General features: G+C 41.8%; 1 protein-coding gene and 1 long non-coding RNA gene across 2 annotated transcripts in view; one reads left to right on the top strand and one right to left on the bottom strand.

Annotated features, from left to right (window-relative positions):
* PAPSS1 (3'-phosphoadenosine 5'-phosphosulfate synthase 1) overlaps positions 1 to 27118 on the top strand; it is a 99295-nt gene that overhangs the window by 53167 nt on the left and 19010 nt on the right. The window contains exons 8-10 of the mRNA XM_032333085.1: positions 584 to 789; positions 3934 to 4069; positions 17491 to 17759. Of these exons, the coding sequence (XP_032188976.1) occupies positions 584 to 789; positions 3934 to 4069; positions 17491 to 17759 (611 nt within the window). The remainder of the gene's footprint in view (positions 1 to 583; positions 790 to 3933; positions 4070 to 17490; positions 17760 to 27118) is intronic.
* The window catches only part of LOC116584571, a 34619-nt gene continuing 24724 nt past the window's right edge, over positions 17224 to 27118 (bottom strand). Inside the window, exons 2-3 of the long non-coding RNA XR_004283237.1 lie at positions 22287 to 22410; positions 17224 to 17304 (exon numbers count right to left, since the gene is read on the bottom strand). This is a non-coding gene — a long non-coding RNA (uncharacterized LOC116584571). The remainder of the gene's footprint in view (positions 17305 to 22286; positions 22411 to 27118) is intronic.

The following is a 27118-nucleotide window of genomic DNA, read 5'->3' as shown; positions in this document are numbered from 1 at the left end:
GTTCAAATTGATTACTTCCTCTGTTTCTTGGCCAGTAATTGCTGACATTGGTTCAATTCTGATTAAAAACCAAGAAATAAAAATACTTTTGGGTGTTTTTGTCTTCCTGTCTCAAGGAAACCCAAGTATACTCAAGTACACTTGCCACTCACAATATATTTACTGGAAAGGTTTCCATGTTCCTGGAAAGGCCTGGAAACATCGTTCTTTGTCTTTGATATATTGGAGGTACTCATTATATTTTGGGTGACATTAGGTGTAATCAGCTGATTCGTCCTTGTTAAAGAGTTTCTTTTACTAATGTGGTTTTGTGACCATTTTTTTCTTCCCAAAGACAGTTTCATGAATTGTTGTGAGAAGTATGTTGCTACACAGTGTTGCTGCTCTTAATGTTTGCTGTTTTTTTATTTTTTATTTTTTAACCTCTGTGGTTGTTTGTTCTCTCCTGATTTTCTTTGGCGGGTACTGTCACTGGACCCATAAATCTTGTATTATTTGAAGAGTGTCCTTTGGAGTGAAAGGTGGCTATGAGTCCTGTTGAGTAATGCAAACTGTGTGCTTTCTGTTCTTTTGTGCCCTGCAGGAGGTGTCATTAACTTGTCAGTGCCTATAGTTCTACCGGCTACTCACGAAGATAAAGAGAGACTGGACGGCTGTACAGCATTTGCTCTGATGTACGAGGGCCGCCGTGTGGCCATTCTTCGCAACCCGGAGTTTTTCGAGCACAGGAAGGAGGAACGCTGTGCCAGACAGTGGGGAACAACATGCAAGAACCACCCTTACATCAAGGTCCTTAACAAACCTTGCATTTTATCTCCATGGGCCGATACTGTGTATGTTGAAGTGTGGGCATTACCTGTATATTCACAATTCCTTTGGGATTGTTGATATTTTGCAGAATGGACACTGGATCTCAGATTAGTGTGATGAACACATGATCTTGTCATTTTGGTCTGGATAATATTTGTTCAGTAAATCTTTTTTTTTTTCTTATGAGGTAAAAAGGGGATGACTGAGGGAGAGAGAAAAAATCCCAAGCAGGCTTCATGCCCAGCGCAGAGCCCAATGTGGGGCTCGTTCTCACAACCCTGAGATCATGACCTGAGCTGAAATCAAGAGTTAGCTGACTGAGCCACCCAGGCACCTCTAGTTAATCTTTTTTAAACATCTTCTATACATTAGGTCCTGAGTTAGGTACTGGTTCTGGGAATATAGGGCTGATGTAACAGTGGACACAGTCTCTGTATGGTTGGAGCTTACTGTCTGGTGGGGAGCAGACATCATGTTCTATAGGAAGGCTGCGAGGGCAGGTGCTGTGGGAGCCTACGGCAGGGTGATTGGGGTTTTAATTGAACGCTTTGTTTCTGGTATGAAAGCAGTGAAATCCAGTTAGTCTTTCCAAAGGGCCTCATGTATTTTATGTGTTGTATGTGAAATGTCATCACTGAAGTAAAATTTCTGTCATTTGTTTTAAAGTATACTCTGAGCTTTAAAAGAAATTAAGTGAAATTTTAGTAGGTTGTCTAGACAATTTTTAAGACATCTGTTTAGGTCATGTCAATGTGCTAAATCTTGTCTCATGAGGAATAAAAAGTGATAAACTTTTTAAGATAGGGAGATATTGTTTTAGAAAATAAGGAGTTTGAATTAGTGATGGTATCAGACATTCCTTTGGTATTAAAATTCTACAGTTACTAATAATAAATAGTAGTTTACAAAACATGCTTACTTATGTAAATTCTTTGAACGGCAAAGCAAACCTATAAGGATAGGTGGCATTTCTATCCTACATATAGAGAAATTAAGACTTACAGGGGATAAATATCATGACCAGAATTATACAGCTAACAGGTAGGATGAGGGTTTGATTTGAATTCAGGACTTTGGGCTTCAAAGCCCTCTTCCATAATCTGTAGCAGAGAGCAATTATTGGTGTTTTTTCCACTTTTACTTAAAGATTTTTATTTATTTGACAGACAGAGATCACAGGTAGGCAGAGAGGCAGGCAGAGAGAGAGGAAGAGAAGCAGATTTCCCGCTGAGCAGAGAGCCCAGTGCGGGGCTCCATCCCAGGACTCCGGGATCATGACCTGAGCTGAAGGCAGAGGTTTTAACCCACTGAGCCACCCAGGTGCCCCTCCAGTTTTATTTAGAGTAATCCATAAACTTCTTGGGATACTTAGTACTTGGTATGCAACCTTGAGGATCCAGCAAGGTTGTGATAGGAGGAACTGTGAAAAACAGAATTCCAGTTTTAGGAAGCAGGAGGAGCAGACTCCATGCATTGGAGAGATGACTGGTTGTTGAGCAGGAGAGAGGACCTTGGGAAGACAGAGGGAAGATAGCGTTCTACCCTGAGATGTTAAGATCTTGTTGGGTCATGAGTGGTTTACATGTATTTCTGCTTCGTGCTTTTCAAACCACATTTCCGTCATTTACACTGTCCTTATAGTGATCCTTGCAAGTAGAATCCTGGAGAGTCTTAGGCTGGGTTCAAGTTGCCCACAGTGACAGTGGTGTCCGTTTGTGCCTTGCTAGGAGTGGAGAGGTTACAGGCAGCCTTGGAGCTTGAGTGAGGCCCAAGCAAAGAGGTGCTTTAAGAAGCTTGCCTGATGGTCTTGTGCAGGATGTTCCCAGCCCATCCCCCTTGCTCTGGTACTGGCCACACTCTCCAGGTCTCTCTGCCCTGCCTGCAGTCTGCTTCCTCATGTCCATCACAGTCTGATCTCCTCAGAGCAGCTGGAGTGAGCCTTTAAACTATATGTGAGCCTGTCATTTCACCTTTTCAAACTCTCCAGGGGTTGCTTGATGCAATTAGAATAAAACCCAAGTGCCTGTGAGGCCCAGTGGGGCCTGGCCCTGGCCTTATTCGTGGTTTCTCTCACTCTACCTCTGCTCCTCCCCCTGGGAAGCTCTGACTTTCCTGGCCTTTGGCCACATTAGCCTTCTTTCCATTCCTCTAAAGCTCCAGGACTTTGTTTCTACTTCAGGACTTTGTACTTGCTGCCCCTCTTCCTGAAATACTTGAACTCCATGGCTGGTTCCTTTTAGTCACCTTGGGTTCATTGCCACCCTCCTCAAGAGAGACCTTCACTGACTCTTCACTGAAATGTCATTGAGTCTAATCCCCAGGAGCTCTGCTCCATTGCCCTGGTTGTTCTCTCTTAACAGTTTTCACTAGCTGACACTTGCCTGCTTTCTGCTCAGTCTGTCCCACTAGAATGCAAGCTCTGTTAGAGTGAGGCCTTTTTCTGTCCTGTTTGCTGCTGTATTCCCCAGTGCCTAGTGCAAACCCTGGCACGGCCAGTTACTCGATAAATACTTGCTGATTGAATGGTTTGATGGGTGGGGAAGGACTTTTTGGCAAGCAAGACCAGGTCGGAAGGGACCGTAGCAATCTAGGTGCGTTATTGGCACAGACGCTGAAGCGAGGGTGGGCAGGGGGGTGAGGGAGGAAGGGGGAGCTGGAGCTGTGCTGTGGAAATGGACAGGTCCAGAGGTTACATCCCTCCTCTCAGGGAAAGAGCAGGAGTAAAGCTGTGAGAAATTTGAGGTGGTGTGGAGATGGGAAGGTATGAATTTGTGTCCAGCTCCATCATCACTTGAATTGCTCAAAAGTTTAGGATTGGAGAACACAGAGGCTGGGGTGACCCAGGGTTACAAATGTTTCTGTTCATCAGCATACAACAACAGTGAAGAGAATGTTTTTACCTAACAGGTCATAATTACTCATTGTGTCCCAGAACCCTCTGAGGGCTTATAAAATACATTCTAATTTTAAAACATCTCTAATCCCAATTCAGTTGATAAGCCAAACAGATTTACCGTTGGCCTTAAGATGAGGGTAGCTTAGAGCTACATGTAGCTCCTGTGAGAAATGTTCTTACTTATTTTGATCTTGGTTTCTGTTTAAACATTTTCTTTCTTCCATTAGATGGTTATGGAACAAGGAGATTGGCTGATTGGAGGAGATCTTCAAGTCTTGGACCGAATTTACTGGAACGATGGTCTTGATCAGTATCGTTTCACTCCTACTGAGCTAAAGCAGAAGTTTAAAGATATGAATGCTGGTAAGACATGGATCTCATTATCTAACACAGGACTATTTGGAGTCTGTGCTTGATGGGAAAGTTCTAGAATTTTTCCATTGCTTACTAAAGTATAAAAGAACATCGAGTAAAGATAATTGCAGGATGGAGTATGTTGAAGTGGTAGTTGATCTAAACCCACCTGGGTAGTTTGGTTATGTGGGTACAGTTTGACCGAACACTTTGTATACTGTGTGGGAGATCGTTGCCAATAATAAATTGACCTTTTATTTGTGTATTATAAAACTCACATGCTAAAGCTGAGTAGAACTATGGAAGAGAAATTATTTGAGTAACTCACTTATATCAGTGTGCTTTTTATTTCCGAATATCTTTTTTTTTTTTTAAAGATTGATTTATTTATTTGACAGAGAGAGACAAAGAAAGAGGGAACACAAGCAGGGGTTGTGGGAGAGGGAGAAGCAGGCTTCCTGCTGAGCAGAGAGCCCAGTGTGGGCCTTGATCGCAGGACCCTGGGATCATGACCTGAGCACCACCCAGGTGCTCTATTTCCGAATATCTTATGAGTCTAACATATCACTGAAGAAAATAATAGAACAACAATATCATGTTGGCTATTTATTCAACAAATGTTTGGTGTACATCTTTATACCAGGGTGCCAGGTACTGGGGATCCATAAATAAAGTAGCTGAGAGCCAGTTATCCTTACATCAGACAACAACAGGAGCCTATGGTACAGAAGACAAGGACAGTAAACAGATAACAGGGAAGGTTGTCAAAGAGTGGTTTAGTAGTGGTTTCCGATTTCTGGATTAACATGAAATGGAGTAGTATGAGTAGAGTTCGTAGATGCTGTTCTTTATACTGCAGGACAGGGATTTTTATACCTGACAGCTTGCAATCCGCAGGTCTTCACACAGAGGTATGTGAGTAACGTGTTTATACTGGTACAGTCACATACTCAAATCCAAGCTTCCATGTCAGGGACTGGCATTCACGATAGAGCTTGGGATCTGAAGAATTTGAAAGATCCGTTACAGAAGTAGTTAAGTCCTAAGCCTTGGTGTAGCTTTTTAAAAACACTTTCTGTGTAGAAAGGGAGTATTCAGGGCTGAGAAAAGTTAATGTGGTGGCTTTTTAAGGAGCTAGCTAACTCAGCCATAACTCAGAAGCCCCCTTCCGAGTGACTATGGAAGCTGGGCAAGAGCACTCATTTCAGGAGTTGTGTCTAGCTTCTGTGGACTCCAGAGTCTGGGGCACACACTGTCCCCTGCTTTAATACCAAGAAGTCATGTGGTTGGGGAGAAATTACTTTTTTCTCCAAGTCTCGCTTCCTTCAGTTGTAGAAATAAGGGTGGTAATAATACTTAATTCATAACATTTTATTTTAAAAAGCAAAATGTGGGGCACCTGGGTGCTTCAGTCAGCTAAGCATCTGACTCTTGATTTTGGCTCAGGTCCCTATCTCAGGGTTGTGAGATTGAGCCCCACGTAGGGCTCTGTGCTGAGCGCGGAGCCTGCTTAGGATTCTCTCTCTCCTCTCTCTCTGCTTCTCCCACAAAAAAAGGCAAAAAAGTTAAATGAGATCAGTTGTGTAAGGCACTATGATCTCCGATCCATAGTAAGAGGTCAGTGTGTCATAATTTCTGAGTCTGAAGGGCGTCTCACCTCTATTTGCGTAAAGGTTAAAGAAAGAATATCTATTTATTCTTTAACTCTACTGTACTTTGCTGGTATTTGAAATAAGAGCTTAAAATAGATTGGGAACTGGAGACCACACACTGTCCAGAGCTGTGCAGTTTCCTCCCAGCCCGCCTCATTTATTCAGTTTCTGCTTGGGCCCTGTATGTCCTCTGAGCCCAGGACCCATACCCCACTCCTCTACACCTCCCACCCCCTGGCCCTGGGGCCTCTTTAACTTCACTATCTCTGAATTTGAAGCTACTATGCAGGAGTTTCTCTGAATGATACACTTGGTGCCTGCCTACACTATAGTGTTTTCTTCTTTTTTGCTAATATGTTTTGGGCCCAGTCACAGGGGAATATATCATGATTGTTCTAAGTCAGTGAGAGTACCTCATTCTCTTGTCAGTGATTTAAGGGTCCTTGTATAAGTTTGTTCTGGCCATTGAGATGTAAGAGAGAAGGGTTTCCAGAAAAGGGTTTTCTTTCTTTTCTTTTTAAGATTTTATGAGAGCGTACGCATGCGTGTGAGTCGTGGGGAAGGGCAGAGGGAGAAGCAGGCTTCCCGCTGAGCTGGGAGCCTGATGCAGGGCTGGATCCCAGGACCCTGGGATCATGACCTGAGCCACCGAAGGCAGATGCTTAACCACTGAGCCACCCAGGTGCCCCAGGGGTTTTCTTTTTGACAAGAAAGTGGCTTAGGACAAAAAGTCGTCTTTTCTTAACCCTCTTCTTCCTGCTTCAGATGCTGCCGGGAAAGGGTACAGCGTTTGGAGCTTGGGTAACTATTTCGTATCTGTGAGAATCCATGAGAATCTTAAACTGGCTGAGTTTCTGACCCAGTCGTAGAGTCCTCTAATTCCAGATTTCTTACTCAAATACTTAATGTATGTTTGAACTGTTTAAGACACTTCTAGCTGGATCTTATTTCATTTGCAACCAGAATTATCTGATAGTTTAGTACATACAGGCTTTTTCCTTTTTTTCTTTTTTTTTCTGGTGAACAAGAACATGTTTAATGGAAGATGTGCTGAGACCACCTCATTTACTTTAATTTTTTGCCAAAATTTGAATTCATAACTAATTCATGTTCGTAAATTAATTGTTAGCACTGGTGAGGGGTCTTATCAAGGAGTTATTCATAATTGGAATCTTTAATATTACATCTGTTTTTCACTCTTGCTTGGGAGCCAAACATTTTAAGTCATTTAGAGAATTTGTTGCATAATGAGTGATTGCAACTTTGTTTAAAGTAGCTGAGAGCCAGTTATCCTTACATCAGACAACAAAGATTGTGGAGTATTATTTTGTTTACTTTTCCATTTTAGACTAAGGCAAATACGCAACAGACCCAGGAGTTTCCTTTTTAGTTCTTGTTCTCTCTTTTAGGAGGGCCATTAACAAGTCCTCTCCTGGCGTGTTTGTGTCTCGTACATAGTGCAAGGAGAGAAAACAGAATCTTTATTTTCTCTTTTACCCAGGGTTTCTTTTCCTACCTCTTCCTATTTCTCCTCCTCTCATCTTTGAAGAAGAATTTTGATGATCGGACACGGGCTGTTGTCTTGTGTTCATTACTGGTATGATAACATTTGCTGTCCTGAGCCGGTTCTGTAGCTGGAAGGGTGGAGTGGTCTTTAATAGCTCCATCAGTGATTGCAGGGGGACACTGTTCCAGAGAGCAGGTTCTTTAAATCACTGGTGGTTTACCACTATCTTAGAAAGAAGAATGGATTTCACTTAGGCCAAGTAAGAACCAGTTAGTATTTATTACACACAGAATATTGCTTTCTTGATGGACTACCAAGGGAAAGTTGACATAACTTCTTTCAGGCTAGTACCAGTATCATAGTATTAAAGAAATCTGAGAAAGCTTTGTTCATCTTACAGACACGTTTTTAAATTAAATTAAATTTATTTTTTAAAGATTTTATTTATTTGATAGAGCACAAACAAGGGGAATGGCAGGCAGAGGGAGAAGCAGGCTCCCTGCTGTGTAGGAAGCCCAACATGGGGCTTGATCCCAAGACTCTGTGTTCATGAACTGAGCCGAAGGCAGACACTTAACTGACTGAGCTACCCAGGCACCCCTAGACTGTTACTCTTATTCCCCAAGGTATCGCAGCAATAAATTGTTTTACATTCTTGAGCTTAGAAATGTTTTCAAATTGTAGTAAAAAAAGTGTTGAATATAAAGCTTTTTGTCAGCTGGGCTCTGTCCTTGCTTATTCTTTCCCCTTCCTGTCTGTTTTGTCTTGTGTCTGTGTGTTGGGGTTTAAGGAAAGTAATGGAGGGGAGCTGTATCCTGCTTCCATCATGTGGGAAACGTTAGCAGATAATCAAAGAATACAGAAAGTTGGGGGGAGCTCTTGCCCCATAGCATCCTACTTCAGCACTGTGATCTGGCCATGCCTCCATCCCGTACAACGAGCTTCCAGTCACCGCCTCTCCTCACAGCTTCAGAAACACTGTCTTCTTCCAGCGCCCTCAGGAGTGCTAACAGGATGCAGAGCTGCTAGTCGCTAGAGGTCTCATCAGTCCTTCTGGGTTCCCTTAACCTTGACCACTGTTCTTCAGATACTCGCTTTGTGGAATTATGTTGAGAGCCTCATCTGAGTGTGCCTTGATCAGACTAATAGAGGCTCCCTACACTTTGGATTACAGTATCTCCAGCTCACTGCCTTATGGTCAAGAAAGTCTAATGCGGGGCGCCTGGGTGGCTCAGTTGGTAGTGTCTGCCTTTGGCTCGGGTTATGATCCCAGGGTCCTGGGATTGAGCCTCACGTCGAGCTCCCGCCTCTGTGGGAAGTCTGCTTCTCCTCTCTGACTCCTCCTGCTAGTGTTCCCTCTCTCATTGTGTCTCTCTCTGTGAAATAAATAAAAATCTTTTAAAAAAAAGAGTCTAATGCCTTCAGAGACTATCTGCTTCTGCCTTAGACTTCTCATGAATCATTCCCAACTTTACTTAAAATATCCTTCTAACGTCTCCATCCATTCATTAAAGTGCAGTTTGTAGGGATGCTTAGGTGGCTCAGTTGGTTAAGTGTCTGACTCTTGATTTTGGCTCAGATCATGATCTCAGGGTTGTGACAGTGAGCCCTGCATTGGGCTCCATGTTCAGTGGGGAGTCTGCTTGAGAGTCTCTCTCCCTCTCCCTATGCCCTACCCCCTCCTTGCATGTGCGTATGTTCTCGCTCTCTAATAAATAAAATCTTGGGGAAAAAAAAGGAGTTTCAGTTCATGAAAAATGCTAATTAGTATTGTAAGTAGAAAGGCAAATATTTAAGTGACCTGTCTTATTTTTTCCTCCCCTCATAAGCAGTTTAAGTAAAAGAAAGCCAGTAATTTAGGACAGTCTAGAGGAAGGGGAAATCAAGCTCTTTCTTACTTCCAGCTCTCTTCAAAAAAAAGCTGCCACAAAAACAAACATTAAACACATAACCTTCCCTAACAACTCTAGAGCTGTTGTCAGTACCCTTGTTCAGCTACCACATTGACTGAGGGAAAATCAGAAATGCCTGTTACTAGAGCTTTGGGGTAGATAAAGTGGCAGATAATAAAGCTTGGGTGGGACTGGAAGAGGAGACTTATTAATTACTGCTGTATGTAGGACAGTTTTACAGAAGAAGTTGAGAGCAGGGAAGCAGGAAGATGTTGTAATTCTGGGTTAGTGGCTGGGATGTTCTCAGGGCTCTGACTGTGGGCGTGGCAGTGGAGCACAGTTCTGAGATATGTGGGGACAGCCCTCCTGTGAGAACTGAGGCTGTCTTTGGGCACTTGGCTACAAAGCTGCAGAGTAGGGTCACAGCCAAGTTCTTGGCATCTTGGGACAGTAATGTTTGCTGGTGGTGATGCTGGCTTGGGCAGCCCATGTCCTCCACGAATCCAGGGGACTCTATGCTCGTCCTCTCCCCACCACCAGGAAGAGCTCATGGTTGCCATTTCCTTCCCCTGTCACAAATCGGTGCATGCTCAGGAGAACCATCTCCTGTTCTTCTTCCCCTCCCATTTTCTGGAAGGAAAGAGATCAGACAGTACTGGTTTCCTTAGTGTGTTGGCTGCTGGACTGGAGGGAAAGGGACAGAACCTGCATTACTGGACTGTCCCTTTCTTTAAACATGAAATACTGAAGGACTAGGTTTTAGGGGTTAGACCTGCGTTTGGCTTGAGTAATAGAGAAGGTGGAAGGATCGAAGGAATGGGGATAGTAATGGGCAATATATACTGAAATGCTTCCAGTCATAAATCTCTCTAATTGATGAAGTGGACGGTCAGAATTAGAGATGCAGCTAACAGAGGCCATCTGTAGGTGATCAGTAATTGAATCCAGGGGAATGGGTAAGTTTCCAGAATGAGAACAGGAGGAACTTCATAGGACCCAGCAAATGAACCTATTGCTCCAAGAGGGACCACAAGATGTCAGAGACAGGTGATCGACCCGAAAATGGCCAAGCAGAGTATAAAATGTCCTACATCTATGATTACAAGTGTGTAAAAATATATGTATAAGGGGAAAACTAGGCGGTTGTGCAAAACAACCAAAAACAGCTCTATTAGGATAGTGCGTTTTTGGGTGATTCCCCACCCCCTCCCAAATGTCCCCAGTGTTTCATGGCTTTTCCTTTAAAGGGGAGAGAAAGGGCTGGTGTCATGGTTAGCAGGTTATGAGGACAGTGGGGTTGGGGCTCGATGTCAGAGGACAGGATGGCGTCTCCTGGTTTTGGCAGGGGTCTCATACTCACAAAGGAACATTGGTTGACTGAGTGGATCCAGCCCCGTTCTTCTATCACTTGATCCTTCACACTGTCACCAGACTTATCTTCTGAAAACAAAGACACAGTCATGGCCTGTTGGAGTTGAAGGACCTGTGTTTCTTTTATCACACATTTCTTCTTCGATTAGTGAATGCTTGCTTCTCCTTTCTGACCAGATTGTAAGCTCCTGGGCCCAGGACCAGTGCTGTTTTGGATCCCTACCTCAGGATTGGCATAGCTGTAGCAGAAACCCCCATGGCCTGCAAAGCCTAAAATATTCACTCTGGCTCTTTGTGGAAAAGGTTGGCTTTTATGGATGGCGTCAGCAGCTTTGTAGTGTCCCTTCCTGACCCTCCAGAAGTCAAGATTATGGATGGAATTCCTGGTCTTTCCCCAGGAACACGGTTACAGAGGGCTAAAAAGAGATGGAAATCATAAATGTCAGTAGTAAATTCCAGTCATCTTTTAGATCATCTCCCATTTTCAAGCACAGTTGAAATCATGGACTTACTGTAAGTAGAAAGGCAAGTATTTGACACCAGGAGTGGTGTGACAGTGGGGAAATCACTGTCCTTTAGAGAAAGAGGATGAGGACGTGAGGCTATAAGTATTAGAGGCCCCAGGTCCACAGTGACTCATAATTTTTTTTCCATCCTCAATGGAAAATTGATGGAGGAAAATTTAATAGTGATGCGTACTGGGTTGAGTTAGCTGGGACAGCACCCTGGGAATGTCAGCCTCCGGTGGATCAGGTGCTCTTCTTACATCTTTCATCCATGTCAGTTCTCTAGTGGAGAAACCAGATGGGAGGGATGAAAATGCAGTCTGGATCTAACAGACAGTTAAAGCCATTTGTGCAGTTCATTGATAATTAAAAGGGACTGGGTAGAAGGTTAGGAAAAACCTGGCAATACTGGCAAGGAAAAAATGGACAGACAGATCAAATGGTCATTGGGTTCCTGAGTAGACTGATATGAAGGAAGTAATTCTGCCTGGAAGAAATTTTGGCAGTCAGATCCTTTATATGCTGCTAATGTGAACTTTCACTAAGTCATCCATCTTCACTTTATCTGTTAAATGACCAGTGTGAAGCTAGATTAATTCTTTTTGGAAAGAAAGCCTACATAGATAAATTATTAGGATCTGTGAAATATGTGTATTTAAGACCATTTATTTTACGTGTTTCCTTTTGCACATCCTGCCATATAAATACTCCTGCCGAATGGTGATTTTACAACATAAGATTTGACCTGAGTGAAGTCTAGGCATGTAGTCATCATATACCTGAACGGTAACACCCAGGGGGGCCCTCTACAGAGACAGATGCCTGTGTCTGATTAAGGAGGACAAAAGCGAATGAGCACAGTGCTAACATGCCCTCGTCTTGGAGGCATTAGCTGAGTGTTAGTTTGTACCCGAGTGGACCTTGAGCCACGGGTGGAACAGTGGCTTCAGTTTCTTGCCAGGAATATTTAGATATGTTTTTTCTCCTCTCCCTCCCTCCTCTCCCCTTCCCTCTCTCCTCTCTCATCTTGAATGAATTAAGGAATTCAGATGTACAAGGGACCGCAGTATGCATCTCACTGTGCTTTATATTATTTTGTCTTCATAACAATAACCTTAGTATCATCCCTATTTCAAAAATGTACAAAGTGAAATTCAGTCCTTAAAGGCCATAGTCCGTGTCTAGAAACTGGTATACTTACAATATGAATCAATTAACCCTGTTCTAAAGTAATGATTCTTTTGGTACCCTGCATGTATCTTCTCTTTTAGACCTTGTTATTATAGAAAATTTCAAACTTGCACTACTTGTAAGTAGGTATCATAGTATACTGAATCCCTGAGTGCTTCTAGCCCAGCTTCAGTAGGTAGTCAGCTCTTGACTAATCTTGTTGCATCTTTGCCCTCCTTCCTACCTCACCCCTGCGTGTGATTCTGAAGCAGTTCTCATACCCCTTTATTTCATGTTTTAGTACCTATCTCTTAAAGGCAAGGACTTAAAAAGGACAGCCATGATACCACTTTTGCAGCTTAATAATAATCACTTAATGTAATCAGATATTCACTCAATGTTCAAATTTCTGAACTTCATAGTAATCACTTTTTAATTTAATTTGTTTATTTAAAATATTTTATTTATTTATTTGAGAGAGAGAGAGACAGAAATAGAACAGGAGCTGGGAGGAGAGGATTCAGAAGCAGGCTCCATGCTGAGGAGGGAGCCTGACATGAGGCTTGATCCCAGGACCGTGGGATCATCACATGAGTTGAAGGCAGGCATTTAACTGATTGAGCCACGCGGCCACCCCTATAGTCACTTTTTTAAATAGTTTTTTGGAGATTCCTCAAGAAATTAAAAATAGAACTTCCCTATGACCCTGCAATTGCACTCCTGGGTATTTATCCCAAAAATACAGATGTAGTGAAAAGAAGGGACATCTGTACCCCAATGTTTATAGCAGTAATGGCCATGGTCGCCAAACTGTGGAAAGAACCGAGGTGCCCTTCAACGGACGAATGGATAAGGAAGATGTGGTCCATATACACTATAGAGTATTATGCCTCCATCAGAAAGGACGAATATCCAACTTTGTAGCAACATGGACAGGACTGGAAGAGATTATGCTGAGTGAAATAAGTCAAGCAGAGAGAGTCAATTATCATATGGTTTCACTTATTTGTGGAGCATAACAAATATCATGGAGGACATGGGGAGTTAGAGAGGAGAAGGGAGTTGGGGGAAATTGAAAGTGAACCATGAGAGACTATGGACTCTGAAAAACAATCTGAGGGTTTTGAAGGGGCGGAGGGTGGGAGGTTGGGGTACCAGGTGGTGGATATTATAGAGGGCACGGATTGCCTGGAGCACTGGGTGTGGTGCAAAAATAATGAATACTGTTATGCTGAAAATAAAAAAATTAAAAAAAAAAACTAGTGATGTACCATATGGTGACAAACATAACATGGAAATATATATATATATACACACACACATACTTATATGTATATATATACATATAAGTATATGCATATACTTGTATGTATATATATACATATATATGTATATATACGTATATATGTACTATAATTTTTGTTATATATATGTATAATAAAAGTTGTATAAAGAAAAAAAAAATAAAATAGTTTTTTTGAATCAGGATCTAAATAAGGATCCTGCATTGTATTTGCTTCATGTCTCATGTCAAAATTTTTCACTTTGTTTTTTAACTTTTTATTTTGAAATAATTTTAAATTTACAGAAAAATTAGGATACAGAATAGGAACAAGAACTCCTGTATATTTATCCAGAATCTATAGTTACTAACATTATACGTTATTGGCTTTCTCCTTCTCACTGTCTTTAAAAGTTGTAGACACGACGGGATGCCTCATTGCCCCTTAGTAAGTCCACAGGCGTTTCCTAAAAATAACGGTCTCTTACCTATTTATAGCATGCTCATCCACATCCAGAAAATAACATTGGTGTAGCACCGTCTAACCCTTATACTCCATTCAAATCATGCCACTGTCTTAATAAGGTCCATTATAGCAAAACCAACAGCAGTCAGGTTTTTTTCATCTCCACCTTTCCTTTCTGGTTCAGGACTCAGTCATGTCTCTTTATAGTCTACTTCAATTTGGAAGGGTCACTTAGTCTTTATTGTGTCTTTCATGACCTTGACATTTTTTAAGAGTACATATCATTTACTTTGTTGAATGTCGGTTAGTGTGGATTTATCTGCTGCTTCCTCATGTTTTGATTTGGGTTACCCGTTTTTTGTCAGAGATACTACTAAAGCAGTTGTGAGCTGTCAATGCATTGTATCTGGTGGCTTACAATTTTGACTCATCTTGAACTTTTGTTTTAAGGTTAATGTCTTTAAAAAAAATTTACTTTGTCTCTTGTGTAAGATTGTGTTTGCCAGGATTTTCTGTTACAAAGTTAACAAGTTATTTTGTGCCTATTAACTAAAAAGTATTTTGGGCGAGAGATTTTGAAACTATAAATATCCTGTTGTTATCAAACTTTTACCCATATTTTTTTTTTTTTTTTAGCACATTACAAATATGGTCAAATGGTGATTTTTCTAATTGTCATTCTTCCGATGTTTATTAGTTGACCTTCTACCCAGAAGTTGAGTTTCCCCTTCTCTCCATTAGTTTGTTGATTTATTTTATTCGTCATGGACTCAGATTCCTGTTTTACTCAAAAGGTTACAGTTTGTTACTATTATTATTTATGTTGGTGTTTAACTTGTGCTTGTTGGGATTAGTCATTGGGTCAAACTGGTTGCTCTGTCTTTTTGACATGCCCCATGCCCGGGGCATCATTTTTCAAGCACTTCCTTTCTTTATGACACATAAGATGTTCCAGCTCATGTTGTGAGTTCCTTGCCCTAGCACTAGAACCAGCCATTTTGCCAGCGTTATTTAGAATGTAAAATTGGTGCTTTTGTGTTGCTCATCATCATTGGGTAGTGGTTGCTTATAGGACCTTTCAGTGGGTGAGCTGAGAAATGTGCATTATGTGTAGGCACACAGGCACTTAGATATAGCACACACATGTTTATATTTGTTCCTATCTCCTCTCTCTGGCTGAAACCCCTGAGCTCACACTGATACTTTCAGTCTTAATCCAGTAGCACATAGTCTATTCTAACCTTTCTCCTATCTGTGTTTATGCCTTCCATCTCCTGCAGTTGAGAACCCTGGCTCCCCTTATCCTCACTATGTTTATGTGTTTGCTGTATCTCACTGTGTGTAAGGAGTCTTCCAAACAGGCAGGCTTCTGGGGCCCTGGGGCTTGCAGGCTTGAGCTGGGCCAGAGTCCTCTCTCCGCAGTGGGAGTCTGGAGTCTGTCCCCCACCCACCATCCGTGCAGTGACTCCCACTGGCCTAGGAGGAGGATGCACTGATGCTCAGTAAGTGGGTCTGTTGTGAGCAGGCTGTTTATTTCATGTATTTTTGTGAAAGAGACAGAGGGAGAGTGAAAATGGGATGGGGGGCGGGGAGAAGCAGGCTCCCTAATGAGCAGGGAACCTGACTTGGGGCTTGATCCCAGAACCCTGGGATCATGACCTAAGTTGAAGGCAGCCGCTTAGCCAATGAGCCACCAAGGTGCCTGTGAGCAGGCTGTTTTTAAAGAATGGGCAGCATTAAGTGAAGGGAAGAGAGGAGAGAGCTGAGTGAGTGACATGACTTAGGCCAGAATCAGAGTGGGTGAGTAAGGTCAGGCAGTAATCTTCTAAATGGTGAATTATACCCTCTTCATTTGTTTTTTCGTGAGGTACTGGAATATATACAGTAGAGTCAGGAAGTAAAATTGCCTCTTGCTCCCAGAGATAGGGGAGCTCTGGAGCTTTACTTAAAGATCAAAAAGGATTTTTGGAGTTTTTTTTTTTTTTTTTTTTAAGTAAGAGCCCAGCATGGGGCTTGAACTCATGACCCTGAGATCAAGACCCGAGCTGAGATTAAGAGTGTGGTGCCCAACCAGCTGAGCTACCCAGGCACCCCCTGTTTGGGGATCTTTTTATATCTATATATAAAACAAGATTTGAAGTGAATTCAGGCTAGAAAAACTTTCAGGTTTGTACTACTCTTCCCATCTCCTTAAAGCAGAATAATTTTACTTATTTATTTTATTTTTTAAGATTTTATTTATTTATTTGACAGAGAGAGAGAGACAGCAAGAAGGGGAACTCAAGCAGGGGGAGTGGGAGAGGGAGAAGCAGGCTTCTTGCTGAGCATGGAGCCCAATGCTGGGCTTGATCCCAGGACCCCGGGATCATGACCTGAGCTGAAGACAGATGCTGAACGACTGAGCACCCAGGTGCCCTAAAGCAGAATAATTTTAAATGCTCATATATTTGTATCAGGACTTTCTTGTTTTTTTGTACCTCATATCAGCTATTTCTTGGGAGAAAACTAGCCTTGTTCACATATAAAAGGTAACTTGAGCACTTCAGAGCATAACAGTAGTGCTGTAAATCTTGGAATATCACAGGATGTGGCTCTCCCCCGACCCCTCAACAAACACCCAAGCCCCTGGTCAAGTAAGGGGACACAGATTTCCTCCTGTGGCCTTCTGTCATCATGATAGAAGAGGGTCAGAATTGAGAACCTAAGGGGGAAGATGGTTGTACTCTTTGGTTTAAAATTGTTAGGAGAGGGGAGGATGTTCTTCTCCCTGAGTCGGGCTGGGATCATCATGGCGTGATGCTATACCAGATGTTGGCAGGGCAGTAACATACAGAGCTCTTCTAACTGGGCTACCAGTCTGTTCTGTGAAATTTCTCTATGACGCCAAAGAACCATGCTTTCTGAGAATGTCTCCTGGTGGCAGCCCCTTGCAGGAGTAGAGTCAGGGTTGTAAGCAGAAGATACAGAATCAACCAGCTTAATTCATCTACCAGTTCTCATTGTTTGGGTAATAGCAGTGACTCTTGTAGGGCATAGTGTTGTTGCTAAACTGTAACCCACAATCCAGACCTGGCATCAAAAGAAAACATCGGGTTCCAGTCAAAGTAATCAGTATAAATGAGCATATTTGGATAGTAAGTAAATTTTTTAAACTGTTAATTTTTCTACCTTTCTGCCCCCCTTTAATAAAGCAGTGTCTTGGGTCCAATGGAGGGATTGACCTGGTGCGTAATTAAGGCATAGGCCAGGAGATTGCACGCATTGTAAGCACTTAAACCAGGAAGTTGGGACCAGAAAGTGTGGTTATTCTTGCTTGCCAGGAATGCAGAAAGCGGTTGTTGCAAATCCATGACCATCCTCTTACACATCCTCAGGCATTTGATTTGTAAAGTAAAAACCTGGTGGAAGGAGATAGGTCAAGTTGGCCTTGGAGTAAAAGTCAAAGCAGGACATGTTTTTTACCTGATTGGGGGCTCATATGTTTGCTTAATCCTAGGCATCAAACTTCGGGAAGAATTGCTTGTCCTTTGGAAGATAAGCCATGAAAAATGGACTGTTCCTGACTCTGGAAATTCTCTTTTCAGATGCTGTGTTTGCCTTTCAATTACGGAACCCAGTGCACAATGGACATGCTCTGTTAATGCAGGATACCCATAAGCAACTTCTAGAGAGGGGCTATCGGCGCCCCGTCCTTCTCCTTCACCCTCTTGGTGGCTGGACAAAGGATGATGACGTTCCTTTGATGTGGCGTATGAAGCAGCATGCCGCGGTGCTGGAGGAAGGAATCCTGAATCCTGAAACGACAGTGGTGGCCATCTTCCCATCTCCCATGATGTATGCTGGGCCAACTGAGGTAGACTGCTTTTAAGATTTTCAGTGCAGTGGAAACCACATTTACTAACACAGCTAGTGCTGGTTTTCCTCTGATCTGTCGGTCTGCTCCAGACATTCAGCATGCCTGGAGTACTCTCACACTCCTATCGGGAATGCTCTTTAGAGGTGACCCCCCAAAAGCTGTCTTCTTGGGAATGGGAAAACAGAGGCTTCTCTTGCTGTTATTGTGGTTTTTGGTCCCAGTTTTGTGAAGGAGAGAGTGCTCCTTGCAGACAGAGGCCTGGGAGAACTTGGGAAGGTGTGACAGGGGCTCCTCTTAAACCGTTGCCCAGTTACGGGCAGAGCTCCGATAATACCCATCTCAGCCCTTTAACAAAGTACTGTCATTCTTCCCCAGAGACAGATTTGGTCTGATTTTTGCTGCTTCTGAATTTTGGAAGGGCCAAAGTTATTTTAGCGGGAAGATAAACATGGTGCCCTTTAAAAATCATTCAGAAGCCATTCTTCTTCTGTTCTTCTGTGAAGGACTGGTGCTTAGTCAGGAAGTAAAATTACTTCTCGATACAGGGTGCGGAGAATGTTCTGGAGTTCTGTTTAGTGGTCAAAAAGAATGTTTTGAGATCTTTTTATGACCATACATACAGAAGAGGACTTAATCAAGTTTTTGCTTCAAGGCAGAATGGCCCTTCCAAAAATACTGTTAAAAAGATGAATAAGTCAATGAATGACCTAAAAAACAGTGTGTGGGAAATTCTTAGGCAGCTTTCTGTTGAATTTTCAAGATGAAGAATAGAATGCACATTATTGTTACATTCTTATTCAGCCCTTGAAGGGAGATGGATATACTTAGATTTATTTGGGAGGCAATCCCTCTTAAAAAGAATCTGAATAATTTATACATATTCTGTGATGTCTTCCTCCAAAGAAGTTTAGGAAGTCTAGGCAAACTTAGGAAGTTTAGGAAGTTTAGGCTCATGTGTAAATATTTTTGTTAGAGCTTTGTTGTGGGTCTGTATGCTCTTACCGTCTCTTTACGAAAAACCAAGAAAAAATAATAATAAAAAACCCTGAAAGATTAAAGTGTATTCCACTCTTCTTTTAGAGCCAGTCTAAATAATGCATTGGAACTTCAGTAGGTAGAACTTCTCATACGCTTTTTTCCCTCTTTGTGGTATCAGGGGTTCATGAGAATTAGGCAGTGGATCACCCTTTAAGTTTCCTAGAGATCAGCACAACTTCTGTCTCAAAGAGGAGCTACATTGTTTTGGAAATAAAGTGACAAATTTTGTTCCAGTGGTTTTTCATCCTTTCCTTTGGTGCTGTCTTCATCATCATCATTTTAAGGAATCCAATTCTCCAGAATTCTAGAATTAAAGGATGATTGATTTTTAAAGTGGGAGTGACCCAAGCAGGTTTAGGGTCAGGAATAGGCCACCTAGGAAATTCAAGGGATTTACCTTCCCAATTCAGGAGATATTTTGTCCTCTTTGTGTTTCATTTCTTATTCCCTAACATGGGAAGAGAGATGACATTTTAGCTAAACTAAAAATTGCTTTTAGAAGGGTGAGGATAAGAGGATAAATAGATAAAGATAAATAGTAAAAATAGCAAATGTAGTAAGAAATAGTAAAAAATAGTAAAAATAGTAAAAATATTTAGATAAATAGTAAAAATAGCCAGCTGTGCCAAAACAGATTATTCTTCCCTGAGAGAACACCTCAAAGGATTAAAGCATGCTGTTTTGTCTACATTGGAAAGATTCCTAACGTCTTCTGGTTTCAGAAGCAAGTGTGTTTCTTAAAGATTCAAAGGTGAAGGTACATAAAGGCACCTTTGGGGAGCTGCTAGCACTTTGGCTTCCTTGAGAGCTGTGTTTTTGCAAGCATAGCTGACTAGTCAGTGAGCTGGCTGCCGCAGGCCCTTCCTTGGCCTCAGAGCTGATGCCTGTTGCCTCCCACCAGGCGTGGTCTGGTGAAGACCGTCCAGGCCTGCCATCGAGGAGTCCAGGCATGGTTCTGGTTGGTCCCCAGCTGGCTTGTAATCTCAGGCTAGGCTTCCGTAGACTTCTCTGGGTAATGTTTGAATGCACAATAAATGGTTATTTAACGGTACATAAGGAGGTCAGACTAAATGTTCTTGAAACGTTTTTTTCCAGTTTGTCTTACTCTTTTCACTTCATATTTAAGTATAGTATACATGGGAAGCAGTACACATTTCATAGATGTATGGTTAAGTGGATTTCTTCCGTTTGAACAGTCATACAACTGGCATCCAGACTTTCAAAACACTCTTATCTGCATCCCAGAAGCTGTCCTTCCTGTCCTTCTGTTCCCTCCCTGTTCTCCCCCAGGGGTCGCTGGTATCCTCACTTCTCACCTCAAGGATCCAATTTGCTTGTGCCAAAGCTTGGATACTCTGGGAAGCAGATTCTGAGAGCAAGATTAACATTGAGGAAATTTATTAGAGAGAGCCTTTGGGATCAGCGCCTGCGGGAAAAGGAAAGAGAGGGAGGGAGTGGGATTGGGCAGAGGGAAGAGTGAAGCTGTGGTTCAGTCTTAGTGGAAGCCTCATTTGACCCTGTGTGGAGTTCTGGAAAGGCCCTCAGAGATGTTCCATGTTGCACAAGGGATAGGCATTTATGCCACCGTGTCGACCAGTGTTTGGCTGCCTAGGGAAGGGGTATGCCCTTGGGCACTACTGTTCTTTGCAGAGGCAGTTTCTGAAGAGGGCTGACAGCTGCGGAGTCTGTCCTGGCTGCTCTCCCAGATGCTGGGGAATAGTCTTCTCTTTCTGGGGGTGACCTGAGTGTTGCATCAGTGTCCAGTCCAGCCTTTTTATAACCAAAATCCTACAGTATATGCTTTTTTGTGTCTGGCTTCTTTCACTTTACATTATATTTCTGGAACTCAGCCTTGTTGTAGTGTAGAGTCGGTTGTAAGTCAGTCATTCTCAGTACTCCTCGTGTGACTATACCTGATACTGTTGTGTGTGGGCGGTTTCCAGTGCTTTGGTAGTAGGAATAGCGCTGGCGTGAAGATGTTAGTGCATGTCTTCCAGTGGACATTTGTGTTGTTGTATACTGAGAGGTAGCATTGCTGGGTTGTGGGGTATGCATTTGTTTGGCTTAGTAAATACTGGCAGCGAATTCTAATGTGGTTGTACCATTTTACTCTCCCAAATGAGAAAATAAGTATTTCCTCACTTATACTTGATTATCTTTTTTTTTTTTTTTTTTTTTTTTTAGGGATTTATTTGTTTATTTGAGAGAGGGAGAGAGTGGGCATTGCTCGTGAGTGCAGGAAGGGCCAGGAGGGAGAGTCACAAGCCAACTCTGAGTGTAGAGCCCAATCCAGGGCTATATCTCACCACCCTGGTATCACAACCTGAGCCGAAACCAAGAGTCTGATGTTGAAGCAGCTGCATCACCCAGGCATCCCTTGATGATCTTTCTGATTTTACCCAGTTTGGTCCTTTAGCCTGACTATTTAGCCACACATTTTCTAATAATTTACTATTTCTTAACCAACCTCAAGAATGTTTTCATTGAATTGGTTTCACTAAAGAGGAAATGGAGGAGCAGTTAATGAGTTGTATTTGTATATAGTGAGTGAGAAATAGAATATAAAAATAGCTCATTTTTAATGAGCTTTTACTATATCTGCCTGGCAATATGTCAAGGGTTTTACTTGTATTAACTAACTTAATCCTTACAATAACACTAAGAGGGGTAGGTATGATTATTCTCAGCTTATAGATGAGGAAGCGGAGGTAGAGCTATAAAAAACTTGTTTGAGCCTAGGTGGCTCAGTTGGTTAGGCGACTGCCTTCAGCTCAGGTCATGATCCCAGAGTCCTAGGATCGAGTCTGCATCGGGCTTCCTGCTCAGCAGAAAGCCTGCTTCTCCCTCTCCTTCTGCCTGCTGCTCCCCTTGCTTGTGTGCTTTCTTGCTCTCTCTCTGTGTCAAATAAATAAGTAAATAAATAAAATCTAAAAAAACCCAAAAAACTTATTGCAGATCACAGGTCATCTACAGATAATCTGATTGCAGGACCATGTACTAGAACTTCCACAGAATGTTTTTTTGTATCTTGTGGTGTATTATTAAAATAGGTCTTAAAATAAGTGGCCACATAGGTTTTGAAAACAGACTGGAAACAAATTTTAAAATATCTTAGAGGAGTTCCAAAGCGGTGAGGTAGGATGGCCCTGGCTGGCATTCGTTAGAGGAGGAACCTAGGTACAGTGGCTTTCAAATGTGTGTTTTATGACAGCCTAGAATGATGAGTTGTGATATTCTCGTTTCGTCTGTATTCCTGCTCTTTGTATTCTTGGGATACCTGCCTCATGATCTTACTGATATCTGCTAGTGTTTTTGTTGTTGTTACAAAGGGTGAGTAAGGTGATGTAAATCATTTAACGGGTTGCCTAATTGGTGACAGCCCAAGGTGATGAATATCAACTGCTTTTACTAAAAAACAGTAAACCCTTTCCTTCAAGTTCTCAACACCCCAGGGTTCTGTCCCCACTTCAGGAGAGCTGCCCATACCTCAGAGCTCTTGTTGGTCTGTGTGAAGTCCTGGAATTCCAGCTTTGGAGGAGAGCCTAGGCTGGCCTCCTCTGGCACAGACTTCCCGTCCAAGCACGTGTCCTTTGATTTGGGACGTCCTTCACTGTTTGAGAGAATATATAAAGAGCATGAAAATAAATAGTAGAAAGACAATGAAAGTAACCACAGACACATACATGGGTATGTCTGTCACACACTGAATAGATGCTCTGCCTTCATTGTATCACCTCATCCCTGCAACAACTCGGTGAGACAGCTTTATTCCATTTTGCAGAGGAGGTTGCTGAAGCTCCGAGAGGCCAAGTAGCAATGGTGGCCCATCAGAGAACGTCAGAACTGGGCAGTAGTTACAGTAGTAAAAGCAGATTTTATTCAGGAACTATTGCAGTGAGGGAAAAAAGACCACAATGTAGAATTGAGCTCAATTCCGAATAAGTTGTAGACGAGTGGGTATTGATAGCCAAGGGGCAGAGTGGGTGTTAGGAGGGCGGTATTCAGTGGATTGAAAATCACCAAGAAGAAAACATCAGAAGTTACAGGCAAGAGCTGATTGTGCTTAAACAGACCTTGCAGGGTTCTTCTTGCTGAAAGCACGCCAGTTGATCGAGTATCACTTCCGGCGTGGTGGGTGGTGGGGAAGAAGGATTTGATCACATGTCAGGTATAGAGAGTTTCTGCTGACTTGACTCAGCAAGAGTTTTGCTAAAACTGGGTAACACAGGCTCTGTATGGATGGAACTGAAGGTGGAGGTTTGGAGGGCTTGGAAGGGTCTCACTAGAGTTAGGTCAAGCAGAGAGTCAGGCCCTCACTAGCAGGACTGCAGAGCTGGGACCGAAATTCAGGCCAGTCTGATTCCATGGCCTGCCGTTCATTTCTCCAGAGCTGCTTGCCACCTGGAAGTCTCTGAAGGGGCCTGTGGTCAGCAGTGCGTGGGAGGGCAAAGGAGTCAGGGGCCTGCACAGAGCTCTCAGGTTTTCTAGAAGGGTCTGAAAGCACCTTAAAGTTGCCTCTGCCTATAGATCTCTATCTGGAGTATCAGTTAGGAGCTAAGAGGTATGGTTCTTGCCAGGAAGCTCTGGATCTGGTACCTGAGAAAAGGGCAGGTTTTAACTTCCGAACTTCGAAAGAGCCAACTAGAAGTTCTAGTAAACTTCTCTGTATTTTAAACCCTTAAATGTTTTACTGATTTGTGGCCTGGCAGGATGGAAACGGTTATATGGAGTGGCTTGTGAAAACTGTGCGTTTCTCTTTCTCAAGTGCCCCCCTTGAGTGTTTCACTTACTTGGCTTATTCACAGCCTTAAGTGAAGAATTTTTTTGTAATTAAAAAAACATTCATTTTTGTAGCTTTTCCAGTGACATCAGGAAAACGTCTGCCAGTAATGCTTATTTGCCAACTAATAATAATAAAATAAAAACAATGACTGTCCTTTAATCATTTTCTGTAGGTCATTTAGAAGGCATTGGTACCAGATTTGTTTCCCTAGCACAAATGCTTTTCAGAGCAGTGAGCAGCTGTGGAGCCTGTCTGGTTATCAACAGGATGTCCCTGATTTTCCAGTCTGTAAATTTAATAGCTTGATTCCTAAATTCCATTTTAGAAATTGGGTGGGTGGGGGGCAGCATGTATAGGGAAAGTTACTTTTCTAATGCCAAAAATGTGTTCTCTGTGTACATTTTTGTTTTTGTGAGGTATTCATTGATTGTAGGAGATTGTGGTGGTCCCGTCTCACGAAATAATAAGTCCATTTTTGTAGAGGATAAATAATGTGTGAGCGTGCTGAAAGTACGATGCATTCTGGAATGTGACTGTGTGCCACTAACAGCTATATCCTTGGGTTAAGACATTTGAGTAAGGATAACGAGTTGAACTTTGGAGGAAACACGGGGTTGGACGTAGAGATTTCTCTTTGCCATGCAAGTTATCCATGCTTTATTTCCTTAATAGAAACTGTTTCTGTGCAGATAAGCAGATGCCTGACACTGGGACAGTAGGAATATTCTGCCTCCTGGATGACAGTGTATTTATTTAATTAGTCTGTGCTTTGTACCAGTGTCTGCGGCTTAAATAGGATGTGTGTTTGGATATAAATCTGTTCCTCCCCATAAGCACTTCTGAGTTCCAACAACCTAAAGAGACATTTCCTTCTGGAGATTTAAGCCTGATTGTAAGAGCTGTTAACTCCCCGGTTTTAATTATAAACTTTGATTTCCTTTGGGGTGTTTGATAGTTTTGTCTTATTTATTGTATTCATGTTTCTAGAGTTGTGCAACACAGGCTCTTACTAGGATCTCTGGGGTCACATATTACCTAGTTCTCCTAGGATATAAAGCACATTAATATTTCTATTGCACAGTGAATGATTTTTCACACCAAATGGGATCAGTAGAGCCCACAGCTAACTTCATGTCAATTTTGATCAGTTTTGCTATGAAATTAGTTTTAAAAACTAGGTACATGGAGGTTTTTGAATTTTAGGTGCATGTGTTACCTATTAGTGGTAAGTTCACAAAATGTACATAGATCCTGCTGTATGCCTTAAACTTACACAAATTTACATCAATTATAGCTCAAGAAAGCTGGAAAAATAGGATTTCAGGTTTTTCAATAAAGAGTTGTGGGTATGTAAAGATTTAGAGTCCAAGAAACATTTAGAGTCTGTTGGTGTATATTGAAAGTAACTTTGGGGATCTGTATAGTCTGATATTTTATATATTTTTAGCTTATGTCTGGTTTCTTGATAACCGAAATTACTAATTTAATTCAGAGACATTATATTTTACAGGTGTTTTAGGATGCTTTTCACAGGGGGAGAATGCCCTTTTTTTCCTCCTGATTTTCCTCTAGATTTTCTGCTCAACATCTGTTCTTGTTTCTTAGTGAAGCAGCATCACGTTCCAGTATCGTCTCTTAGTCTGTTTTTCTTGCAGTTAGGTAATCTGTACAGTTCCTTCCCTAAGGGTAGTGCTAACCAGGATTTGTCCTCCTGACGTCCTATCTGGCTGTAGGGCCTGGCACAGTGTAAGGGGCTCAGTAAGAATAGGTATGCCTGAGTTTGGGGGTTAGAGATACCCAGGAATAATACTCGTTCTCTCGGTTGTCATTTTGCACCTTAGACATGTTACTGAAACGTGCCAAGTCTCACTTTTCCTATTTGTGAAATAGGTAATAGTAACTGATTAATATGCTATAAACATTAAATGAGATAATATTTACAGAACACTTTGTACAGTGACTAGCATATCAGGAGCTCAGTAATTGGTACCTATGTTGATCTTCTCTCACCCTGGTAAAGAACTTCATGAAATGTTTTCCAATGCCTTACCACCTTTGGTTCCTTAAAATAATAATTGGTGAGATGGTGGAGAGGCAGAGCAAATCAAGCACTTCTGTCTTTTATCAAAAGCAAATTTTGGGGCCCCTGGGCTTGAGAGGCAGGAGTGAGATGGGGACGCTGGGCCATGGTGGATTTACTCTCCTTCCCCTTGATCCTCCCAATCTGCAAAGCTGGGCTCAGCCAGGGAAGCATAATTTATGAGAAAAAAATCAGTTTGGTTGCTGATGGTTGTGAACAAATACATCTCTTACATTTGAGTTGTGTTATTTCAAAGACTCAGACAGTTGAGATTCCTTGCACATAAATGGAATCTTTGGGAGAACTTGTAATGAAGATCATATCTCAGTTTCTTGATTTGCAGAATGAAGGATTTGGATTCCAGTCTAAACTCCTTTTCAACTCTTAAGATTGTGTGATGAGGGTAATTACAAATTGTAATTCTCTTCTGGAAGCTGGAGAATGAAACATCTAAGTAGAATTTGTAATTTTTGTATTGCATGTCATCTGTGTGACTCTCATGAGGGTTGAATACTGTTCAGTACCTGTACAGAGTAATAGAAATTGGTACTAGAACTAATTGGCACAATTAAGATCGAAAGCCATAAGAACCCGTAATCTAATGATGGGAAGGGTGAACCTCTTTTTTCATTTGCCTCTCTAGATCTTCCCAGTCACTTGAAGAGTTTAAAATGATTCCTACTGCTGAGGAATCAAGAGACAGGCCATTATGATTTAGGAATTTCAGGAAAACAGATTAATATTACAGAGATGTGATACTGTGCAAAGAAGAGAGAGGAGTATTTTTTTTTTTTTTTTGAGAGGAGTATTTTAACATGGAATTTGTGAGGTTAATGAAGGTATAGTTTTTTTTTAACCCAACAAAAATTGGTCATGGATTGACTTTGTAAAGAATTTTTGTACCATTGAAGTAAGTACACTTTTGATAGTTTGGGAAGAAAAATTTGCACATTTATGTAAGAAAATAGTTTTATGCCTAAATTCTTTTATAAACCAGCTGAGTATTTGATTTTTGCTGTATGGAATGTTGAATTTAATAAAATTTATTACATTTATATAAAAGTAAATTTCAGAGTGAATATATAAAGAAATAGGTCTCCTAAGCTGGACTTAGAATTGTTCTATTTATTATCCTCAGTTATTTCTTTCAGAGAGTGTGTAAAGGGTTAGGGGAGGAGGGAGAGGCAGAGGGAAAGAGAGAACCCCAAGCAGGCTCCATGCAGCCCCAACATGGGATTTGATCTCTTGACCCTGAGATCATGAAAGAAAATGAGAGGTGCCAGTAAATTAGCTGCCAGCTAGAATGAAGCTATCGACACTCTAAAGGAAGATAATGCAATTCAGACTGCTTAAAAGAAATCATGCACAGGTCCAGCATGTAGTAACGAATTATTACAAATATGAAGAAGCAGGAGGGTGAGATCTATAATCCAGAATAGAAACTGTCCCTAGACA

Source organism: Mustela erminea, chromosome 2 (genome assembly GCF_009829155.1).
Source record: "Mustela erminea isolate mMusErm1 chromosome 2, mMusErm1.Pri, whole genome shotgun sequence".
Lineage (NCBI taxonomy): Eukaryota > Metazoa > Chordata > Mammalia > Carnivora > Mustelidae > Mustela > Mustela erminea.
This window is presented reverse-complemented; position numbering and strand designations above follow the sequence as displayed.